The 18,523-nt window shown below is 47.5% G+C and overlaps 1 protein-coding gene across 1 annotated transcript; it reads right to left on the reverse strand.

The window, feature by feature from the left end:
* Positions 1-287: 287 nt before the first annotated feature.
* On the reverse strand, positions 288-13,049 carry LOC144137977 (uncharacterized). Its single transcript, XM_077670042.1, has 2 exons — positions 10,475-13,049; positions 288-553 (listed from the first exon to the last, which is right to left on the reverse strand). The coding sequence occupies exons 1-2, from the start codon at positions 13,047-13,049 to the stop codon at positions 288-290; spliced, it is 2,841 nt and encodes a 946-aa protein (XP_077526168.1).
* Positions 13,050-18,523: the final 5,474 nt, after the last annotated feature.

An 18,523-nucleotide genomic window follows, 5' to 3' on the forward strand; every position in this document is an offset into this window, starting at 1 on the left:
GCATGGTTGGTTGCAGCAGTATAGAAATCATGTTGATGTTTCTCCTCCCGATTAGAGGCCACGCATAGCGCAGGCCAGCTTTGATATATCTTCATGGGAGCTATCCGAAATAAATATTTCAAGGCGAAAACCTAAAATGAGTACTGAGACAAAATTTCAAAGCCGAGATAACTATGTAAAAAGCTTTTCTTGCATATGGAGATATCTGACAGGAAGTCTCGACAGTAACCGTTCAGTCTAACATATTTTAAATCAATTTTAATCTTCGCACGCACGAGAAAGCTAGCTCATAACGGGTAGCCTTTTGACATCAGCATCAGCATGAATGACGCGTTGAGCGCCTCTCCCCACACTGCAGACCTCGGGGCTCCCGTGACGGCCCCTTGGCTACGCCTCGGGCTAGTCTTGGGGTGATGTAGCGAAGGCGCTGGCTCCTGTTGGCTCCGCCCTGGTTCCGCCTTGTGCATCACAGTATTGGGTTCTGACGCCATGCTGCCCGCGCCCTGCCGAGCATTGCCGGTCCGGACGCGCTCGCTCGCTTTAGGTCGCACGTCTGGACCGGCCGTGGGGCGATGAGAGCAGTGACGTCAAAAGTGCCGTCCTGTGATGGCGGCCGCATCACTGCTCGTTTCTTCGAAACCGAAACTGACACGAATGAACCAGGTATAAATTGTTATTTGCGCGGCGGTCGATCGTCTAAGGTGTCATTTTAAAGCGAAGCTTTAGTGTCCTCACTGATGCCGTTGTACGCCAATACGCCCTGCAGGAAAGCCAACTTTCTCCGACGATTATAATGAATGGCCATGAGTAAGGAAGGAAGGAAGGAAGGAATAATACAGGAAAGGTAGGGAGGTTAACCAGAATACTGTCCGGTTGCCTACCCCACTCAGGGGGGAGGGGATACGGGAAATGAAAGGGAAAGAAAGGACAGCGGTACATATTAAAGGAGAAAATGAGAGAAAGAAAAGTAGAAAAAAACACAAGGCGTGACCAGGCAACTATAAAGGCGGTACAAACAACGCACACAACCAGATAATGCACAAAACTAATACGGTCCACTGATAAAATGGGCGAACTAACGGCACTGCACTATAGTAATGTCCCTACAATCGTTCAGATAGGCCCGTGTCCTTCAAAAAGAGCAGTAGGGCTTTTATAGCCTTTTCGGCCTGTGACGGACAACGCCTATGGCACAAAATGAGTAAAGTGAAAGGAAAAAGAAACGCTTCCCGTGGCCGGAATCGAACCAGGGTCCCTCGCGTTATGACAGCGGGCGTCTAGCCGTTGGTTCCATTTCGACATGGTCTAAGCAAACGCCAAGCACTAGGTACCGATTAGCGCCGTATACTCCAAAGCCAAACGTTAGGACTGCGCAGTGCACACCCGAAAGTTACCGTGGGTATTTTAGAAAGGTTGTGCGTACCTCCAGAGTAGCACATATTCGGGGTGTGGGATTGGCTAACCAAAGAATCCATCACGAGAAAGCTTCGCGTACAACCCTCGACGTCTTTGGACGGAGGGGTATATTATTTTATGTATACTCGGCTCGTAGTCACCCATAGCAGCGAAAAAGCGCAACGGGGAAATTTCAGGTCAGTGCTCCTTTAAAGGACCCACGAAGAGAAAACACAAGTTTGGTTCAATCAAAAGATTGGCTCGTTAGAATCTTACTGAAACCACTTTTAACGTAAACTTGGCTCAAATAAGCAATATAATTAGGGAAAAAGAGAATGATCATGCGAACCACTAGCTCATTCCCCGCAACAGAACCTATAATGTCACACCAGACAGCTCTGCGATTGGCAGAGGGAGGTAAAAGCAAACGCAAATCAAGCAGAGCCCATAAGATTAATTAAGCTAAAATTAGATAATAATATAAAATTAAGCAGATATTAAATAAGATAAATAAAATAATATTAAGCAGAGCCCATAAGCAGAGCCCTTAAAGCGGTTGGAAAGAACTGTGAAATACTGTCAAAATGTGCGAAACGGCACTTTTCCAGAGTTCTTTTGTGGTATCAAAGAGCACCAGGTAGCCATCGACGTACCTGAACGTCTTAACTACTTTACATTGGGCCAGGCGAGTGGCGACAACCCTGACAAGGGAGGATGAAAACAGGTCACTGAGTACAGGAGCAAGGCAAGACCCCATACAGATGCCTTTCTTCTGAACGTATATGTTGCCCTCCCAAGTCAAGAAGATAGACCGGAGGTACAGGACAAGCAACTGTGAGAACTTATCAATAGGGATGCCTGAAGTATTCTGAAACGAAGTGGCCCCGTAAGAATCAATACATGTTTCTACGCAAAAGAGCAGCTCTTTCTGGGGAATAGAGTAATACAGGTCTTTTATGTACACCGAACAGGCCGAAAGGCTACTGTTGCTATTGGCTTTAAGATGAGCAACGACTTCAGAGGAACGTTTAATCAGAAAGGGATCATCAACCGGAAGAACGTCAAGATTACGTTTAAGGTATAGCGCCAAGGACTTTTGCCAAGAACCATTCTCAGAAACGATAACGCGAAGTGGGCTGTCTAGTTTGTGAGTTTTAACAGTGAAAAACATGCGGATTCTGTCACTTACAATCTTGTCAATGCCCTTTACGACGGTACACAACTTCAAATCATTGCACAACTTCTTGGCTTTCGATTTGATATCAGATAGCCGCACGCCATCCTCACAACAACACTAAGAATCAATGACATCACGCGATTTCGCAAGGAAAATATCTCTCGGTAATACGGCAAAGCCACCTCCTTCCTTATCAGCTGTCAGTAGGGACAACAAGTTTTCTTTCAGGTAAGACAGTTTGTTTCAGGGGCAACTTGCAGGGATTGATTGATTGTGGGGTTTAACGCGCCGACGCAACGCAGGCGATGAGGCGCGCCGTAGTGGAGGGCTCCAGATTAATTTTGACCACCTGGGGATCTTTATCGTGCGCCGAAATCTCGTACACACGGGCGTTTTTGCTTTTCGCCTCCACCAGAAAAGCGGCCGCCGCTGCCGGGAATCTAACCCGCGACCTCGTGCTCAGCAGCGCAACGCCTTAGCCACTGAGCGACCGCGGCGGGTACAACTTGCAGGGAGCAGGTTTCTGTCGAGCCAGCACGTTCATACCTTCCGAAATGCAACGTTCTTGTTCGGAATCCGGGGCGGCCCTGGATGCTTGCCTACCTAGCGATACAAGTTCGGGCGTGGGCTTTGTCGGAGGCACAGCGAATTTCGGCCCGAGGTCCAAAACCCGAAGCACATCAGGCGGAAGTTGGGTCTCACCTAGGACGTGAACTCTGTTGTTGACAGGCGGAGGCTTTCTCGGCAGCATGTTCCGTAGTTTACTTAAAGTCTGTTGCCACACGAACTCCGTAGTCCTGCCGGCAATGGCGCTGAACTCACGGTACCTTTGGGAGGCACCTGGAAGTCCCAGCTTTTGCAGCTGCAGGTAGAGGCCGTCCCGGTAAAGGTGAGCTTGATGCTGCCATTCAGAACGGAGAATCCGCAAGATCCTGTTTCTGTGCCCATCAGACGGTAGGAATCTGCCCAACAGAAAGTGGATGTCGGGAGGCAGGATGTGATGACGGATGCAGAAGCCCAGTGAACGAGTCCGGCAGGTCGCAATGGCGATAAAAGAAACCAGGGATGATGGCTGAAGAGAGGAACATTGAAAAGGACCCTTTGTAGGAGAAATGAACTTAACTAAGGTAGAAGCTTGGGCGTGTTGGTATAGCATTCTCGGAACAGCGCAAACGGGCCAGGACTATAGGTGTAGACGGGACACAGCGCAGACTAACAACAGATGTTTGTTTATTGCACAAAATTCCTTAAATACAGAATTCTGTAGCAACAAATGAGAGAAAGAGGGAAGATGAAAGAAACACATAGAAGTATTAAGCCGTCACTGCAGCTCACGTGCTGTCCCCAGATAAAAAGGCAATTTCTTTGTCAGTTAACAACTCCGAAGGGTAGCTGACACACGGGTCTTCGTTAGAATATATCTGGTACGACTCAACGATCTCCCGCGTCATTTTAAATTGTGTAGCGCCGTAAAGGGCATTGAAAAGAGTGTAAGTGCCAGCCTCCGTATGTTTTTCACTGTTAAAACGCACAAATGTCTAGACAGCCAATTTCGCGTAATCGCCTCTGAGAATGGTCCTCGGCAAAAGTCCTTGGCGCTATACCTTAAACGCAATCTTGACATTCTTCCGGCTGATGATCCCTTTATGATTAAAAGTTCCTCTGAGGTCGTTGCTCATCTTAAAGACAATAGCAACAGTAGCCTTTCGGCTGCTGTTTTGTGTAAAAACATGCATTAATGCTTATGGGGCCACTTTGCTTCAGAATATTTCAGGCATCCCTATTGGCCATGAGCGGGACCAAGGGCGGCGTGCGAAGCGCGCCTCCGTGACGTCGGCTTAGGGATTCTTGCATTTGTCGCCTGCTTCAGCGGCGCTCGCCCTCCCTGCTGTTTCTTTGAGCGCGGTTCACTACTGATGCTTGTCCGCACCAGATTTTGCGTGCGCGCAACTTTTTATCATAATAAAAGACTTAGAATGGTGCACACTAGCTGAAGGCGTGATTTAAAGTATAGGTTTTGATACGGCCTCGAAAGAAACATTGCCGGCGTCGACTCATTCCTGAAGCCGGTCTGTCCTTGCCAGTCTGTACAGTTTGGTGATTTCATCGTATCCTGTCATTCTGTCTTTGTTGATGTACCACAGCTCCGGGCATTCCTCTCGGCCGCGGTCCGTTAGCTCTCGCGCCCGAGCATTTGCCGTTTCGTTGTGGTTTGTGTTTTCCTCCGATACTTTTCCAGTGTGTGCCGGTATCCACTTGATTCTGACGTTTCGTTTTTTTATTTCTGTTGTCTCTAGGATGTTGATGGCCTTAGGGCTGATCCTTCCTTTGGCATAGTTCTTGACTGCTTGTCTTGAGTCACTGACAATTGTCCTGCAGTCTTGATCAGCAAGGGCCAAGGCAATGGCTATTTCTTCGGCTTCTTCAGCCTTCTTACAGTTCACGCTGGCTGCTGTTCTTGTTTTCCCTTCGTTGTCCACCACTACTATGGCATAGCTGTCTCTGTTGGCGTACTCCGCCGCGTCCACGTATCTGACATATGTATCCGTTGCGTGCGTGTCCACCATGGCTTTCGCTCTGGCTTGCCTTCTGCCCGCGTTATGCCCGAGGGTCCACCCTGATGAATCTTCTGGCTTCGTCCGGTATTGAGCATTTGGGGCCTTGCTGTCTGTGATACGTTATGTTTAAATTGTCCAGAATTCTTCTTCCGCCCTTTGTAGTGAGCCTCTCCAGTTGGGCTGCCCGCTGCGCTTCCGCTATTTCGTCGAGCGAGTTGTGCATGCCTACACTCTTAGTCGCGTCCCGGATGGCGTCCTAGTTGTATGCGGTGGGCAGTCTCAATACCGTGATATAAGAGGCCCTGACAGGTTTCTTTTCCGTGACAAAACCTCAGGTGGTTGTATCACGCTTATATGCTGCACCAACGGCCAGTGTCACGGCTATAAACTAGCAGACAGCCTGGTGCCAGAAATAAAATAAAAAGGGGGGCAATCGTGAAGCTCCGAGCGATATGTGTGGCTTGCGGCGCATGCGCGTATTCCTCCTCCCACAATCGCCCACGAGCTACTTTTGCGGTGGCCGACGACGCGCGCCCGACGACGCGGCGAAAGCCAAAAAACCTTCAAAAATGTCTCGCGCGCACATGCGCAGTAGGAGTGGAAAAACGTTCGCGCGCGGCGAGTTGTCGTACGGTGATTTGTCTCTATCGCGCACGTGCGAGGAATTTGACCGCGGAGCAAGTTGGGGTCCCGCGCTTTGACTCCTGCTCTGTGTAGTTCATACTTAGTTCCGAGCGTTCACACTTCCTTGACCACGTTCGCTTCCGCTGACATCGAATGTGTGCTTCGAGGTTCGTGCAACAGTGGAAACAACTGCAAATGCGATGGGAATATTAGGGCCACCGGTCACGCAAGCCGAACAACGACGACATTTCAAGCCCGCTCGTGTGTGTATTGCGGCCATAGCCTGGTTGAACACGAAAGGATAGATCCCTGGACTTCTTCTTTTTTTTTCCGAGGGGTGGGGGGCGCAGACTGTAAAAAATAGGTGTTTGCAGACAATTAGTAAAGGCCATGAAATTATGCCTTTTTCGTCGTCGTAAGAAGCCCGCGCCAAAACCGTTCTCCGATACCCGGGGCCGTACGGTAAATTTGAAGGGCTTTATAGAGATGATTTGGTTTCCCTGTGCGACGGCCGTTTTGGGATCCAGGCGAAAAATGAAAACGCTTGCACATGTGATGCACTTCCGTTGCCGTAAAGAGTACCGTGGTGTCGTAAAGAAATTGCATTTTTCCATGCGTTTCATTGTCCAGGTCAAGGCACAAAACCCAGTTTGAATTTTGTATTTTTCAATATTCCATGGCCACTGCTTGCCATTTTCGGTAGGCGTAGCAAAAAGTTATGTAACGTTTTTTTATAACTAGGTTTTCGCGTCATCGTTTCGGCTCGTGACTTTTCTGGCGCGTTGAGTAGTCTGGCTTCTGCGGCGATTTGTAAAGTTCATTACGGTGCGTTTAAGTGGTAAAGTTTTCACATGAAGCAACATGTATGAGTAACACCAGCGCCGATCTTGTTGTGTTCGCCACAGCTGTCGTCTGTCTGGAGTGTCAACTCGCGGTTTGGAGAAACATGATAGCATTGGCAGCGCACACGCGGCGCGTCGCCGGCGTGGAGGTCGCTCGAAGTTGTGGCTTCTAATGTTGTTACAGATGAGCTGGCTGTTGCTCGGTGCGCGCAGTTTACCTATGCTGTATCAAAAGATATTGCTAGCAATTTTCTTCCATCTGTAATAAAATGTTTTGCGCCATACTATTGGTGGCAATTGTTTCATAAAAATAAACTAGGGCACATTACCCTCCGTATGTAACAGCGAACAGACTTTCTTTTCGACGTGCAATTGACGTGTCTCCGTCATATAAAATTATGGCAACGTTTTCTCGCACGCCTTTGCACTGAAAAAGCGCTCGGCCTTCCTATGTATATGAAGAAAACGTCCTTTTGGAGTGCGTTTGAATCTACAAGCAGTAAGGAAGAAATAATTGCCTAAACTACAGCGATGCACTTACCTGATTTATATTTTCGCATATCTGCTAACGCGTTGGTAATACTTCTGCTGCGCCCCTTCAGGCTATACTGTTTTACCACCGATAAATAACGCCACCCTTTTGTACCTGGTCACTTATTCACCTGCCGTTTCTTCACGCAGTGCCAACACAACAAATTGCTACCCGTGACTCAACGTTTTTGAGATGTTTACAAAGCTGTTTCGATTCCAGTGGTGCGAAATTCCAGAAGCAGAAGCTCCCGGCCCAAAGATTGCTTGGGGCGATTCTACAAAGGCCATCTACATCATCGGAAGTGGTGTACCTGGAGCATAATTGAAGCCCAGAGAATGCACTTTTTATTTGTTTGGTATTATATTGCATGAAGGACATGAGATACCCGTCAGCTTTAGGCCAAACGTTGGGCGTTATACAGTCAGTAGCCTGAAAAAAAGACTAGTTTCCTCCCTGTTTTGTAAACAGCAAGCTGCTGAAAATTCTATCAATAAAAACAATAATTTTATCTTGACAGGCCGTTATTTGCTCTTGCACAAAAATATTTTCATTTGTGTGTTCCATAAGTGCAATCTGCTAATATATGTATTTGTTATTTCAGTATAAGTCGTTTGTGTTCATATTTGTATTTTGGATATCAAATAAAAAGAAAACACCGCTACTTCGACATGGTGTCATTTTGTAATTTTCATCTCACACTTGTGCATGCTCATGAATTCGAGAATGACAAAATACTTAACATTTACCTACCCAACTCAGTTCTCTGTTCGTGTCCCAAGCTTGTATGAGTATAAACTATCAGTTCAAGATCCGGATAGGTTTTAGGTATACAGATACTTGCTTTACAGCTTTACTTGTAACATGGCATTATAAATAAAGGGAGTTTTTTTTCGTGGTATGCGCATTGAGGCCTGATAAATCAGGTTGCAATATACTGAGATTATGAAGGTAAAACCTCATTGCATAATAACAGGCCATGAAGATGTTCCAGAAGGGCACAAATTAAAAATGATTTAGGGAAATTGCAGCCATTGCAACCCATTTATTTGTGGCATTATTTTATACGGCTTGAACTTTCGATGCTCTATGGTGCGTTCATCCCCAAGTGCTATGGTTTTGGTGAACTGCCTTGAAAGTATTGAAAATGCTGAACCGCGACCTTGCGCTTCGGCGTACAATAATATAACTCGTTAATAACGGAAGCGCGAATAAAACGAGGCCACTTAAAAAAATCGCACGAATTCCGAGAATTGTCTGCTAATGCGCCGCATTTTTATGCCGCTTCTCTTGAGTGTAAGTCTGTTAGAGCCAATTTTATTGGTTTTTCAAAGCCCGGTCCGTAAAATTATCTCCATTTACCCTATCAATCACTTACTTGCGCCAAATCTGCATTTTTTGTAAATGAAGGGCGTAACAAGGCTCAGCATTTCCGTATTTTTTACTGTCCTTGTTCTTTAGTTTTTCATAATTCTGTTCGACCAATTATCTCCATCTACGCTATGATAACGATTAAAAGCGTAATTTCAGCTAAATCTGCAATATTGTGGAAATGCAAATCGTTATACAGGTCGCCATTTTTCGTCATTGTTTTATATTTTTCCTATTTTTTAGTTTCTCAAAATTTTGTTTGACCAATGATCTTCATTTACGATATTATAATGAATAAAGGTGAAACTTCCGCGAAACCAGCATTTGTCTGGAAATGCAGGGCGTTACAAGTTACACGGCCGGGCGCTTATCTGGCCTGCGCGAGAAAACGCTAAGATATTTGTTGTGTGCTCACGATCCATAAAAGAAAACGCAGTATCTGGCCTCCTAATGGCTCTTTACCTGGGCGTCAACGCAGCAATTCTGCAGGCGTCGCGACACAATGTTAGGTAGAGTGGGTGATTTAATATTGCTTCATTACATTACCAGATGCGTATTTTACTACCGCACCCCTATTACAAAACCAAAGGTCAAAGCATGTAACCGCACCATCAGAAGAGCTACGACGAGCAGAAAAAATTTAGTATACCATTTCATGCTTGGTATAATTGCCACTCGTGACGAGACAGCTCTTATTTGCAGTACAACAGTGCGCCTTACGTGTTAGTTATTTGCAAGCATTGTCATATGGGACACTTTCCACCAATGGCCAAGAATACTTTCGGTAACCAGGCAGAATACCTGTTATCAATTCCGTTTGCATCGATTGAATAAATCCCCGCACGGCGCATCATACTGTTGGAACGGGCACACAGCATGACAAAAGGTTTCCGCTCGTACCAGTGTACTTAAATTCCCGAAAACCATATAGTATTATGCCTCTTTGGTAGAGCGATTCAAAAACGGTGGTCTAAAGAAAGCCACCCGCCGCCGAATGTGTTATTTAAGACTCATGCTTGACGCGCAACAGCATGCAGAATACTTATAAGCCCACGCTTGCACTACCCAGCAGCCCGTGGGTCGTGGCGCAGTGGTTATGATGTCCGCCTCTTGATCGACCCTTGATGTGTTGTAGTAGACCCAGGCTCGATTCCCCGTAGGGTTACGTGAATGTGCTTATGAATACTTTGTGTGTCTTGTATAACGTAGCGTATATTAGAGCATTCACCACGGGGTGCTGGCGTTGGCCTGTCAATGCGGACGAAAAAAAAACGGATAGAACCGATCCTGGCTGAGTGCATTGATTGTTTTTCTTTTTTTTTTTTGATGAAAAGCAACAAGGCCGCTTATTTGAGGGGCCGTATGATTTGGGGGCCCCTCGTAAGCGGGAATTTATTAGCATCACGGGGTAATAGAAAAATTACGGCTACGGTAGAAAAATTACGGCTGCGGTAGAAAAATTACGGCTAGCGGCCCGCCGAACACATGGCCCGGGATTTAGGTGGCCCTCTAGTTAGGCGGCCCTCAATATGGCCGCTTAAACGCCGGGCCGCGTGTTCGGTGGGCCGCGTGTTTTGCGGGTCGCTTGTGCTCGAGGCCGCCTGAACTGCCGCTTTATAAGCGGCTTTAAATTGACGCGGCGGCCCGCCTGCATGCGGATCGTATAACCAGGAATTGTAAGAGTGTAGCCGGCGCAGTCTCTTCGTGCTCGTGTTTTCCGGTAGTCCTAGGGCCAGCTTATACGCTCTTCTGATGAGCACGTTGAGCTTGTTCTTCCCGCTTTGGTTTTATCTGTGATACGCTGCCACGTACGTGATATGGCATATTACAAAGGAGTGAACTAGCCTTGTGAGGTTGTCTTCTCTCACTCCGCCTCTCCTGTTCGTGATCCGTTTGAGCATTCTTAGTGCGTTTGCTGTTTTGCCTGTTATTCGTGTGATTGTGCCACCGTTTGTTCCGTGTGCTTCGATAAGCATACCGAGGATTCGGATCATGTTGACTGTTGGGATTTCGTTGCCGTCGCCGGTTCTGATCTTGATTTTTTCGCTCTCTCTGTTCTTGGTTCGGTGCGCTTTCGTTGGCTGGTAGATCAGCAGCTCTGATTTGCTCGGAGAGCATCTCAGGCCCGACCCTTCCAAGCTTTCTTCTATCGCCTCTACCGCTTTTTGCAATGTGGCCTCAATGTGCGCGTCGCTTCCGCCATTCACCCACAGTGTAATGTCGTCCGCGTAGATTGTATGGCACATGTCTTTGATCTGGATCAATCTCTTGGCCACTCGGATCATCAAAAGGTTAAAGAGCATGGGCGAGATGACTGCCCCTTGTGGGGTGCCCTGGCTGCCCAGCTCCTTTTCGTCTGCCTGTAGTTCTCCTGCCCTGAGTTCCGCTGTTCGGCCCGTCAGGAAGTCCTTGATATATTGGTATGATCGTTCTCCCATGTTGAGCTCCGACACTTGTCTTAGGACCGCCGCATGCATGACCTTGTCAAAGGCGCTTTCCAGGTCTAGTCCTAGTATGGCCTTGTTGTCTCTTGTTTTGTCGTCAATGATTTGATGTCTGATTTGGATCATTGCGTCTTGTGTGCTGAGGTGCTGTCGGAAGCCGATGATTGTTTCTGGGTACAGCTCTTCTCCCTCCAGGTACTCTTGCCACCGATTGTGTAGGACGTGCTCCATGGCTTTGCCCACGCAAGATGTTAGTGCGATTGGGCGGAGGCTGTCCGTGCTCAGTGGCTTCCCTGGCTTGGGGATGAGGATTGTCTTGGATTTTTTCCACTGTTTTGGGAGCTTGCCGCTTCTCCAGCATTTGTTGTAATATGCTGTCAGGTTCTCGATGGATTTGTCGTCGAGGTTCCTGAGGATCTTGCTGGTGACGCGATCCGGCCCGGGCGCCGACCTGGTGTTTAGGTAGTGCAGCGCCGTCCGTACCTCTTCGACTTCGATGTCCCGATCGAGGCGCTCGTTGGATCGGCCTCGGTACGGGCCGTGCACCACCGTGGGCGTCGTCGGCACGTACCTGTCTCTCAACTTCTGTGTGACGGCTTCGGCTCCATTCTCGGTGACTTCCCGGTGCAGAAGTTTGGCCAGTCTGTCTCGTTGATGCGACTTAGTCTTGGTTTCATCCATGAGGTGTTTGAGGAGATTCCACGCCTTACCATTGTGTAGCTGGCCGTCGACCGCGCAGCACATCTCGTTCCATTTTTGGTTGCTCAGGACTCTGCAGTGGTTTTCGATTTCTTTGTTGAGCTCAGCCACTTTCTTTCGCAGTCTTCTGTTAAGTCGTTGCTTTTTCCACCTGTCTTGGATGGCTTTTTTCGCCTCGATCAGGTGTGCCAGCCTGCTATCCATGGCTTTCGTTTCCACGTCCGTTTCAATCTTCTTTGTTGCCTCTCGCACGTTGCGTGCGATTTTGTCGGTCCATTCGTCGATGTCGTCTATCTCTTCGACATCCGCTTCTTCTCGGTCCCTGATCTTCCTGAACTCCGACCAGTCGATCCACGTGTATTTCTTTACGTTGTTCTTCTGGTCGGCCGGGACTGGCACCGTGATTTCCACTATTACATGATCACTGCCCAGGTCGTCTCCAGTGTTTCTCCACTTGATGACTGCGTCCGCGTCGTTCTTCACGAACGTAAGGTCTGGCGTGGTGTCCCTGGATATCGAGTTGCTGATCCTCGTCGGGTACGCTGGGTCCGTGATTAGGATGTAGTCGAGCTCGGTTGCGTCTTGTGCTAGATTCCTGCCTTTGACGTTTTTGAGGTAGCCCCACGATTGGTTCATCGCGTTGAAGTCTCCGCAAGCGAGTAGTTTGGAGTCTTTAGCGATGTTTCCTGCCTTGTGGAGCAGTGACTTGAATGGCTGGTGCTTCTGGGACGGGCTGCTATATAGGTTCAGGATGAATAGGCTCTTTTTGTTGTTCTTGGTCGGTATAATTTCCGTGTAGACGTGTTCAATCTTGTTTTTGATTTCGTGTTCCAAAAAAGTCAGTCCTTTTCTGACCAGCGTGCATAGGCCTCTTCCACCTGCCGGGCCCACTTGCACTCTGTATCCGGGAAGGGTTGGCGTTGCGGTGAGCGTTTCTTGTAGTAGGATCACGTCCGGCTTTTTCTTGGCGTGTTCGATGTGCTGCTGTAGTACTGCCCGCTTTGGTTGGAGGCCGCGGCAGTTAGTTCCACTGCCATACGGGTATGCTTGGTGGATCGGGGGCCATGGTTGTCCTGATTGGTAGCTGTTGCCGGGTTCTTGGTTGATCTGGTGCATCACCGGTGTCATCATTTGATCTATGCTTGCTCTCATGTCTGCCAGTATGCTGTCTTGCTGTTGAATCTTTTTTTCGAGGGTTTCCGTAATCCTCTGGATTGTCTTGTTGAGTTGCTCCCGGATGTCGTGTATTGTTACTTTTTCTTCTTGTTCTTCAATAAGTCGTTTCTTTGCTGCTGGCCCTTCCTTCGTCTCTGTTATGACCTTGCTGATGCTTGGTTGGTCTGTCAGTTGCGTCCTGTCAGTCAACTCTCTCTTGAGGCTGTTCACGCTTTGGGTGAGTTGCTGAATCATCGCTCTCAGCACCGCATTTTCTTTGCGGACGTCCTCGTTCTCTTTGCGTAGTATGCTCTGGATTCGCTGTTTCTTGTGTCCCGCGCTCTTTGGGTTTCCCGTCTTGCCGCCGGTGACGCGCACCGTGTCTGCCCAGCTCACTTATTCTCCGGATGGCGATCGTCCGTGTCGAGTGCTGTTGTCGTGGCTTTGCCTTCTTTGTTTGCTATTGTCCCGTGATTGCGAGCGGTTCCGAGAAGGCGTCCTTGGATTATGCGCAGCTGGAGTGTCGAGCGGTGGAAAATTCCACGCTTGCGTCAGCTGTTCTTCTGCTTTGCGCCTTTCCCACTGCCGCTTACGCACCACGTACGGGGTCTTATATCTTGGTCGGCACTGTTTATCTCCTGTGAGATGCTTATCCCCACAAAGCTTGCACTTTGGCGTGCACGTATGACCTTCTTTGGGGTTTTTCTCACCGCAGCCTCTGCATGCCCACTCGTTTGGTGTTGGGCACACATCTTTACGATGTCCTACTCGGCCGCATTGGTGGCACACGTCTACTTGTTTGCGATAAAGCTGACACTTGATGAGGGCGTTTCCATACCTGACAAAGTTGGGAACCTTGCCTCCGCTGAAGGCTACGATGACTGTTGTTGACATTCCGATGCGTTTAGCGCCCAAGGCTAGCGGGTTCCGTTCGTTGACGATTCTTGCGTCTATGTCTCTCGGCGTTTCGCTGAGCGGGATGCCTATAATTACTCCTTTAAGTGTGTCGTGCGGGGTCGTGCGATATGCGCTCACCTCCTGTTGGTTTCCGCTGACGACGATGCCTTGAATACCTTCATAGCGTCTTGTGTTCTCTTCTTTCGGCGTGCTGATGACGACGAGGCTCAATTTTATCGCCCCTATTGTTTAATCTTTACACAAATGATCTGCCTTTGGTGGTGACATATTGCCGTATTTTTCAATACGCTGATGATACTGTCCTTTTGTCGACACGCCCCGCTTACTGTGAATCAATTAATGCACTTCAAAAAGATGTGGATTCTGTTATGAACTGGTTTGATGTTAATTCCATCACGGTAAACACACAAAAAACAAAGCTCGTATGTTTTCGAAATCCGCACAAGCAAATTTCACTCAATCTACAACTGTTTCTACACCCTTCTTCTTGTGTTTCCTGCACTTGTGCGCCGATTTTGTATTCCGACAGTGTAAAATATTTAGGGATCTCTTTTGACTATGATATGACATGGAATACGCATTTGACTAATATCTGTAGTAAACTCAGGGGATTATCGTGCATTTTTTATAACTGCCGACATCTTATGACATTCCAGACTCGCAAAATCATTCTTCATGCACTTGTTTACAGTATTTTACGATATGCCATTACTGTTTACTATCATTGTTCGACTACGTGGCGTTTAAAGGTCAACTCCATTTTGAAAAACATACTTCGTAGTGTCGCCTATAATATCAATCTTCCAAATGACAGCAATCTCTTTTCAGCGTTACACTTGCCTTCCTTTGACAACTTGTTTTTACAAACAGTGATTTGTGCTCATTTCTGGAACAGTGATTTCCTTGTTAATCATGTACCTGCAAGACCATTACGACACCATATGCGCTTCGATGTACCCAGATGCTTCACCCGATTTGGACGCTTCGTTAGAAAACACTATGTTCCCGCCACCTTCAATTCACTTCCTGATGCCATATTTGCTGTGCAATCAAAACGTTCTTTGAAATTATTTATCCGTGGAAACCTGTTTTGAAATGTGGAATGCTTGCTTTCCTACGTGTTAGTTCAGTTTTATATATTTTTTTTCTAGTTACCGGCGGGATTCAGTGCACTGATGTATACGCCTTCTGTTTCTGCCTCTGACTGCCGGGTACAGCCCGACAAGCCTTTCTGGCTTGGGCTGACCTGACAATAACTGTATTGTCACTATGGATCAATAAACAAATTTATTATTATTATTATTATTCAGAAGAAAGGCATCTGTATAGGGTCTTGCCTGGCTCCTGTACTCAGTGACCTGTTTCAGCCTCCCTTGACAGGGTTGTCGCCACTCGCCTGCCCCAATGAAAAGTAGTTAAGACAGTCAGGTACGCCAATGACTACCTGCTGCTCATTGATACCACAAAATAACGATTGGGAAGTGCCATTTCGGACATTTTGACGGTATTTCGGAGTTCTTTTCAACCGCTTTGTGTAACGCATAAAACCCTAACTGATGACAGCATTAGATTCTTGGATCTTCGACTGCATTTCTACGATGACCATATCTGTTGGGCTTATGAGCCTCGTTGTTTGAAGCATATACTCCTGTACCATTCTGCCCAGTCTAAATTGGTAAAGCGTGTGATCATGAAGCTGTGTGTCTCGAATGCACTTCACAAATCTTGTATTCACCTTATGGAAGGCAGCCTTTATGGCCAGGCGGCTCGGCTGAGTGCTGCCGGCTATCCGCTACAATTACAGACTTCGGTAGCTGAGAATGTTCTAATACAGGCGAACGATGACCGACACAGGCAAGAGGCTCCAAAAGAGAGAGATAATAGAAAAATCACTATAATCCCATAGATTCACACGCTTTCGCATAATCTGAAGAAGAATGGAAAACGCGCTAACATCAACGTCCTATTCTCTGCTCCTAAGAGACTATTCAAGCTTTGCAACAAAGTAAATGAGGGCCGCGTCAAGTCTGGTACGTGTAGCACTGAACATCGCACGCCGTTTGTGGCCTGTTCGGATGGCATGGTTTATTCGATACCGCTGAACAAGTGCAAGAAAAAGTACATCGGACAGACAGGAAGATGTGTCAATGACAGATTGCGCGAGCATCGCAATAACGTGGGAAAGGGAGATAACGGACATCTAGGCGCACACTGTAAAGATTGTGGTTGTTATCCTGACCTCAGAAAATGCTCCATAATTTATAAAGGCAACAATAAAATTACGCGGGAGACCGTTGAAGCTTACGAGATATATTCTAACGAATACACCTGTGTCAGCTACCCTGGGTTGTTGTTAACTGACAAAGAAATTGCCTTTTTATCTGGGGACAGCAGGTGAGCTGCAGTGACGGCTTGATATTTCTATGTGTTTCTCTCATCATCCCTCTTTCTCTCATTTGTTGCAACAGAATTCTGTATTTAAGCAATTTTGTGCAATAAACATCTGTTGTTAGTCTGCGCCGTGTCCCGTCTACACCTCGTCCTGGTCCCTTTGCGCGGTTCCGAGAATGCTATACCAGCACACCCAAGCTTATAGCTTAGTTACTTTTGGAGTGTTCGTTGAAACACATCGCAGGGCAATTTAGAGTGTTTGCAGTCAATGACAAAGGGCTTAATTTTTTTGAAAGCATCACAGTCGACAAACACACAAAGATGTTCCTACTACGGAGACGTATTTAAACGGCCAAGGGTTCTGTATGTAGTTAAAAAAAACGCATTTTACAAAGTTGCTTAAAGGAGCCATGAAGACAAAATACAAGTTTGTTTTATTCGAAAGATTTCTTCTTTTATAGCATTCCCAGCGCTTGCGCGACAGCAAATGATGCCGTATTCACTGGGAAATAATTGTTTAGGTAAAAAGTTCGATTCTCCCGCCCATACGTGTGTTTTGGTGATGTCTACAATAAAGTCATAACGGCGCGTACACAAACAAACTTCCCCTGCACCATTCGGCTCTGCACCCTTGCTGTCGTCAAACCTCCCAGGTGGCGCTAGCATACTCAACACTCCGCCGTTGCTTTGTTTTTGACCGTATTTACACCTGGCTTGTTTTTGTTAAGGTAGAAAGTAATCGCTTCGTGACACATGGATATGCTTAACAAACAGGGTCACATAAGCCAACGTCGCTTACGCCAATCGGCCAGCGTCGTATAAGACAACTGAAATCGCCGGACTGCTATGCAGCTAAAACAAGCATAGTGCGCCCAGTGCCAACAGCAGTGCGCATCAGTACTTGTATGTTTACGTGTATTTTCGGAACGTTTGTTGTTTACCGCACCATTCTGACTGCTGTAAAATGTATATGCATTGCATTATGCGCAAATAGCTCGTTCGGAAAGCTTATAAGCTTGCCTTATAAGCTTCTAAGCTAATCGCACAGCTGGGCTCATATGACATCATAGATTCTGTTGCGGAAAACGATTGATTGATTGAGGGGTTTAACGCGCCGACGCAACGCAGGCGATGAGGCGCGCCGTAGTGGAGGGCTCCGGATTAATTTTGACCACCTGGGGATCTTTATCGTGCGCCGAAATCTCGTACACACGGGCGTTTTTGCTTTTCGCCTCCATCAGAAAAGCGGCCGCCGCGGCCGGGAATTGAACCCGCGACCTCTTGCGGAAAACGAGCTAGTGGGTCGCATAGCCATTTCCTTTTGCCCTAATTATATAGCTTATCTGAGCGCAGAGTACGTTAAAAGTGGTGTCAGTATGATTGTAACGCGGCAACCTTTCGAATAAACCAATCCTGTGTTTTGTATTCATGGCTCCTTTAACCATTTGAGGGTCGAATTTTTTCGCCCAATGCGACTCCCCAGGGTGGATTTTTTTATTGCTGATTTAAATTCTTCGGGTGAATCTATTTCGAGAAAAAAATATCGTAATTTTTTCGAGTAGCCATAAAGTGACACAAAAATCGTTTGTGTTTTTACATGCATGTGGTTTATTCATGAGTAACAAAAAGAAATTCCAAATAAAAATGACAGAGTAACAAGCCGGCACATTTTCAGTGAATCAGAATCAGATAGACATCAGTTTCGCGGGCGCAAGAAGCGGTAAGCGCCCGGAGGACGATACCAAAACCAGCTGCTGGGCGCGTGCGGGCGCGCGCGGCCGGATGCGGGAGCACCGCCCATAAAATACAAAAAGAGGAGAAAAGAGCCTCATCAGTTTCGCAGGCGACCTTGGTCTGTGGCAGGCGCAAGAAGTGAAAGGCGCTCGGGTGCCCGGTGGGCGTAGAGTTCCTGTATACCGTGTAGCGCAAGAGTTTCGCGTCTGATTGCCACATGCCACGGGTTCCAGTTCTACAGAAAGCCCACTTTCAGTGCTGCGCACAAGACCCCGTATTCAGTCAGTTGCGCTCAACTGGGCATCGGCGGTTGTGGAAGCGGCGGCCTCTCATCTGATAAGCGACCCAGTTTTAAGTGCGAATGAGCGACCCCAAACCATCCACCGCCGGCGGCGGCGGCGTCCGCAGTGCTCCTCTATATTTAAAAAGAAACAGCATCCGGCGCCAGGTTTCGATCCGAGGACTTTGCGGCCGCAGCGCGACGCTCTACCGACCAAGCCACGGACGCGACGCTGATATCAGTGTTAGTGACGCGCCTTATATCTTTAACGCATTCAAACTACGTCGTCAGCGGCGTGCGTTGGCGACTCAGCGGCGTTATAGCGGCTTGATAACTGCGTGGTGTACACGTGATACTACAAACCCGATGGAAGAGATGGAAGAGAAGGCGGCGAGGCGGTGGGCTG

This window comes from Haemaphysalis longicornis, unplaced genomic scaffold (genome assembly GCF_048455015.1).
Source record: "Haemaphysalis longicornis isolate Haplotype H1 unplaced genomic scaffold, Haemaphysalis longicornis Haplotype H1 scaffold_1, whole genome shotgun sequence".
Taxonomy (NCBI): Eukaryota; Metazoa; Arthropoda; class Arachnida; order Ixodida; family Ixodidae; genus Haemaphysalis; species Haemaphysalis longicornis.

What these genes read in the sequence shown, in the direction of transcription:
- LOC144137977 (XM_077670042.1), bottom strand. Translation starts at nt 13,049, where the DNA reads ATGATTCAGCAACTCACCCAAAGCGTGAACAGCCTCAAGAGAGAGTTG. An exon ending in CAACATGATCCGAATCCTCG is followed by an intron (nt 554 to 10,474) that starts GTATGCTTATCG and finishes CGGCCGGTCCAG; the next exon opens with ACGTGCGACCTAAAGCGAGC.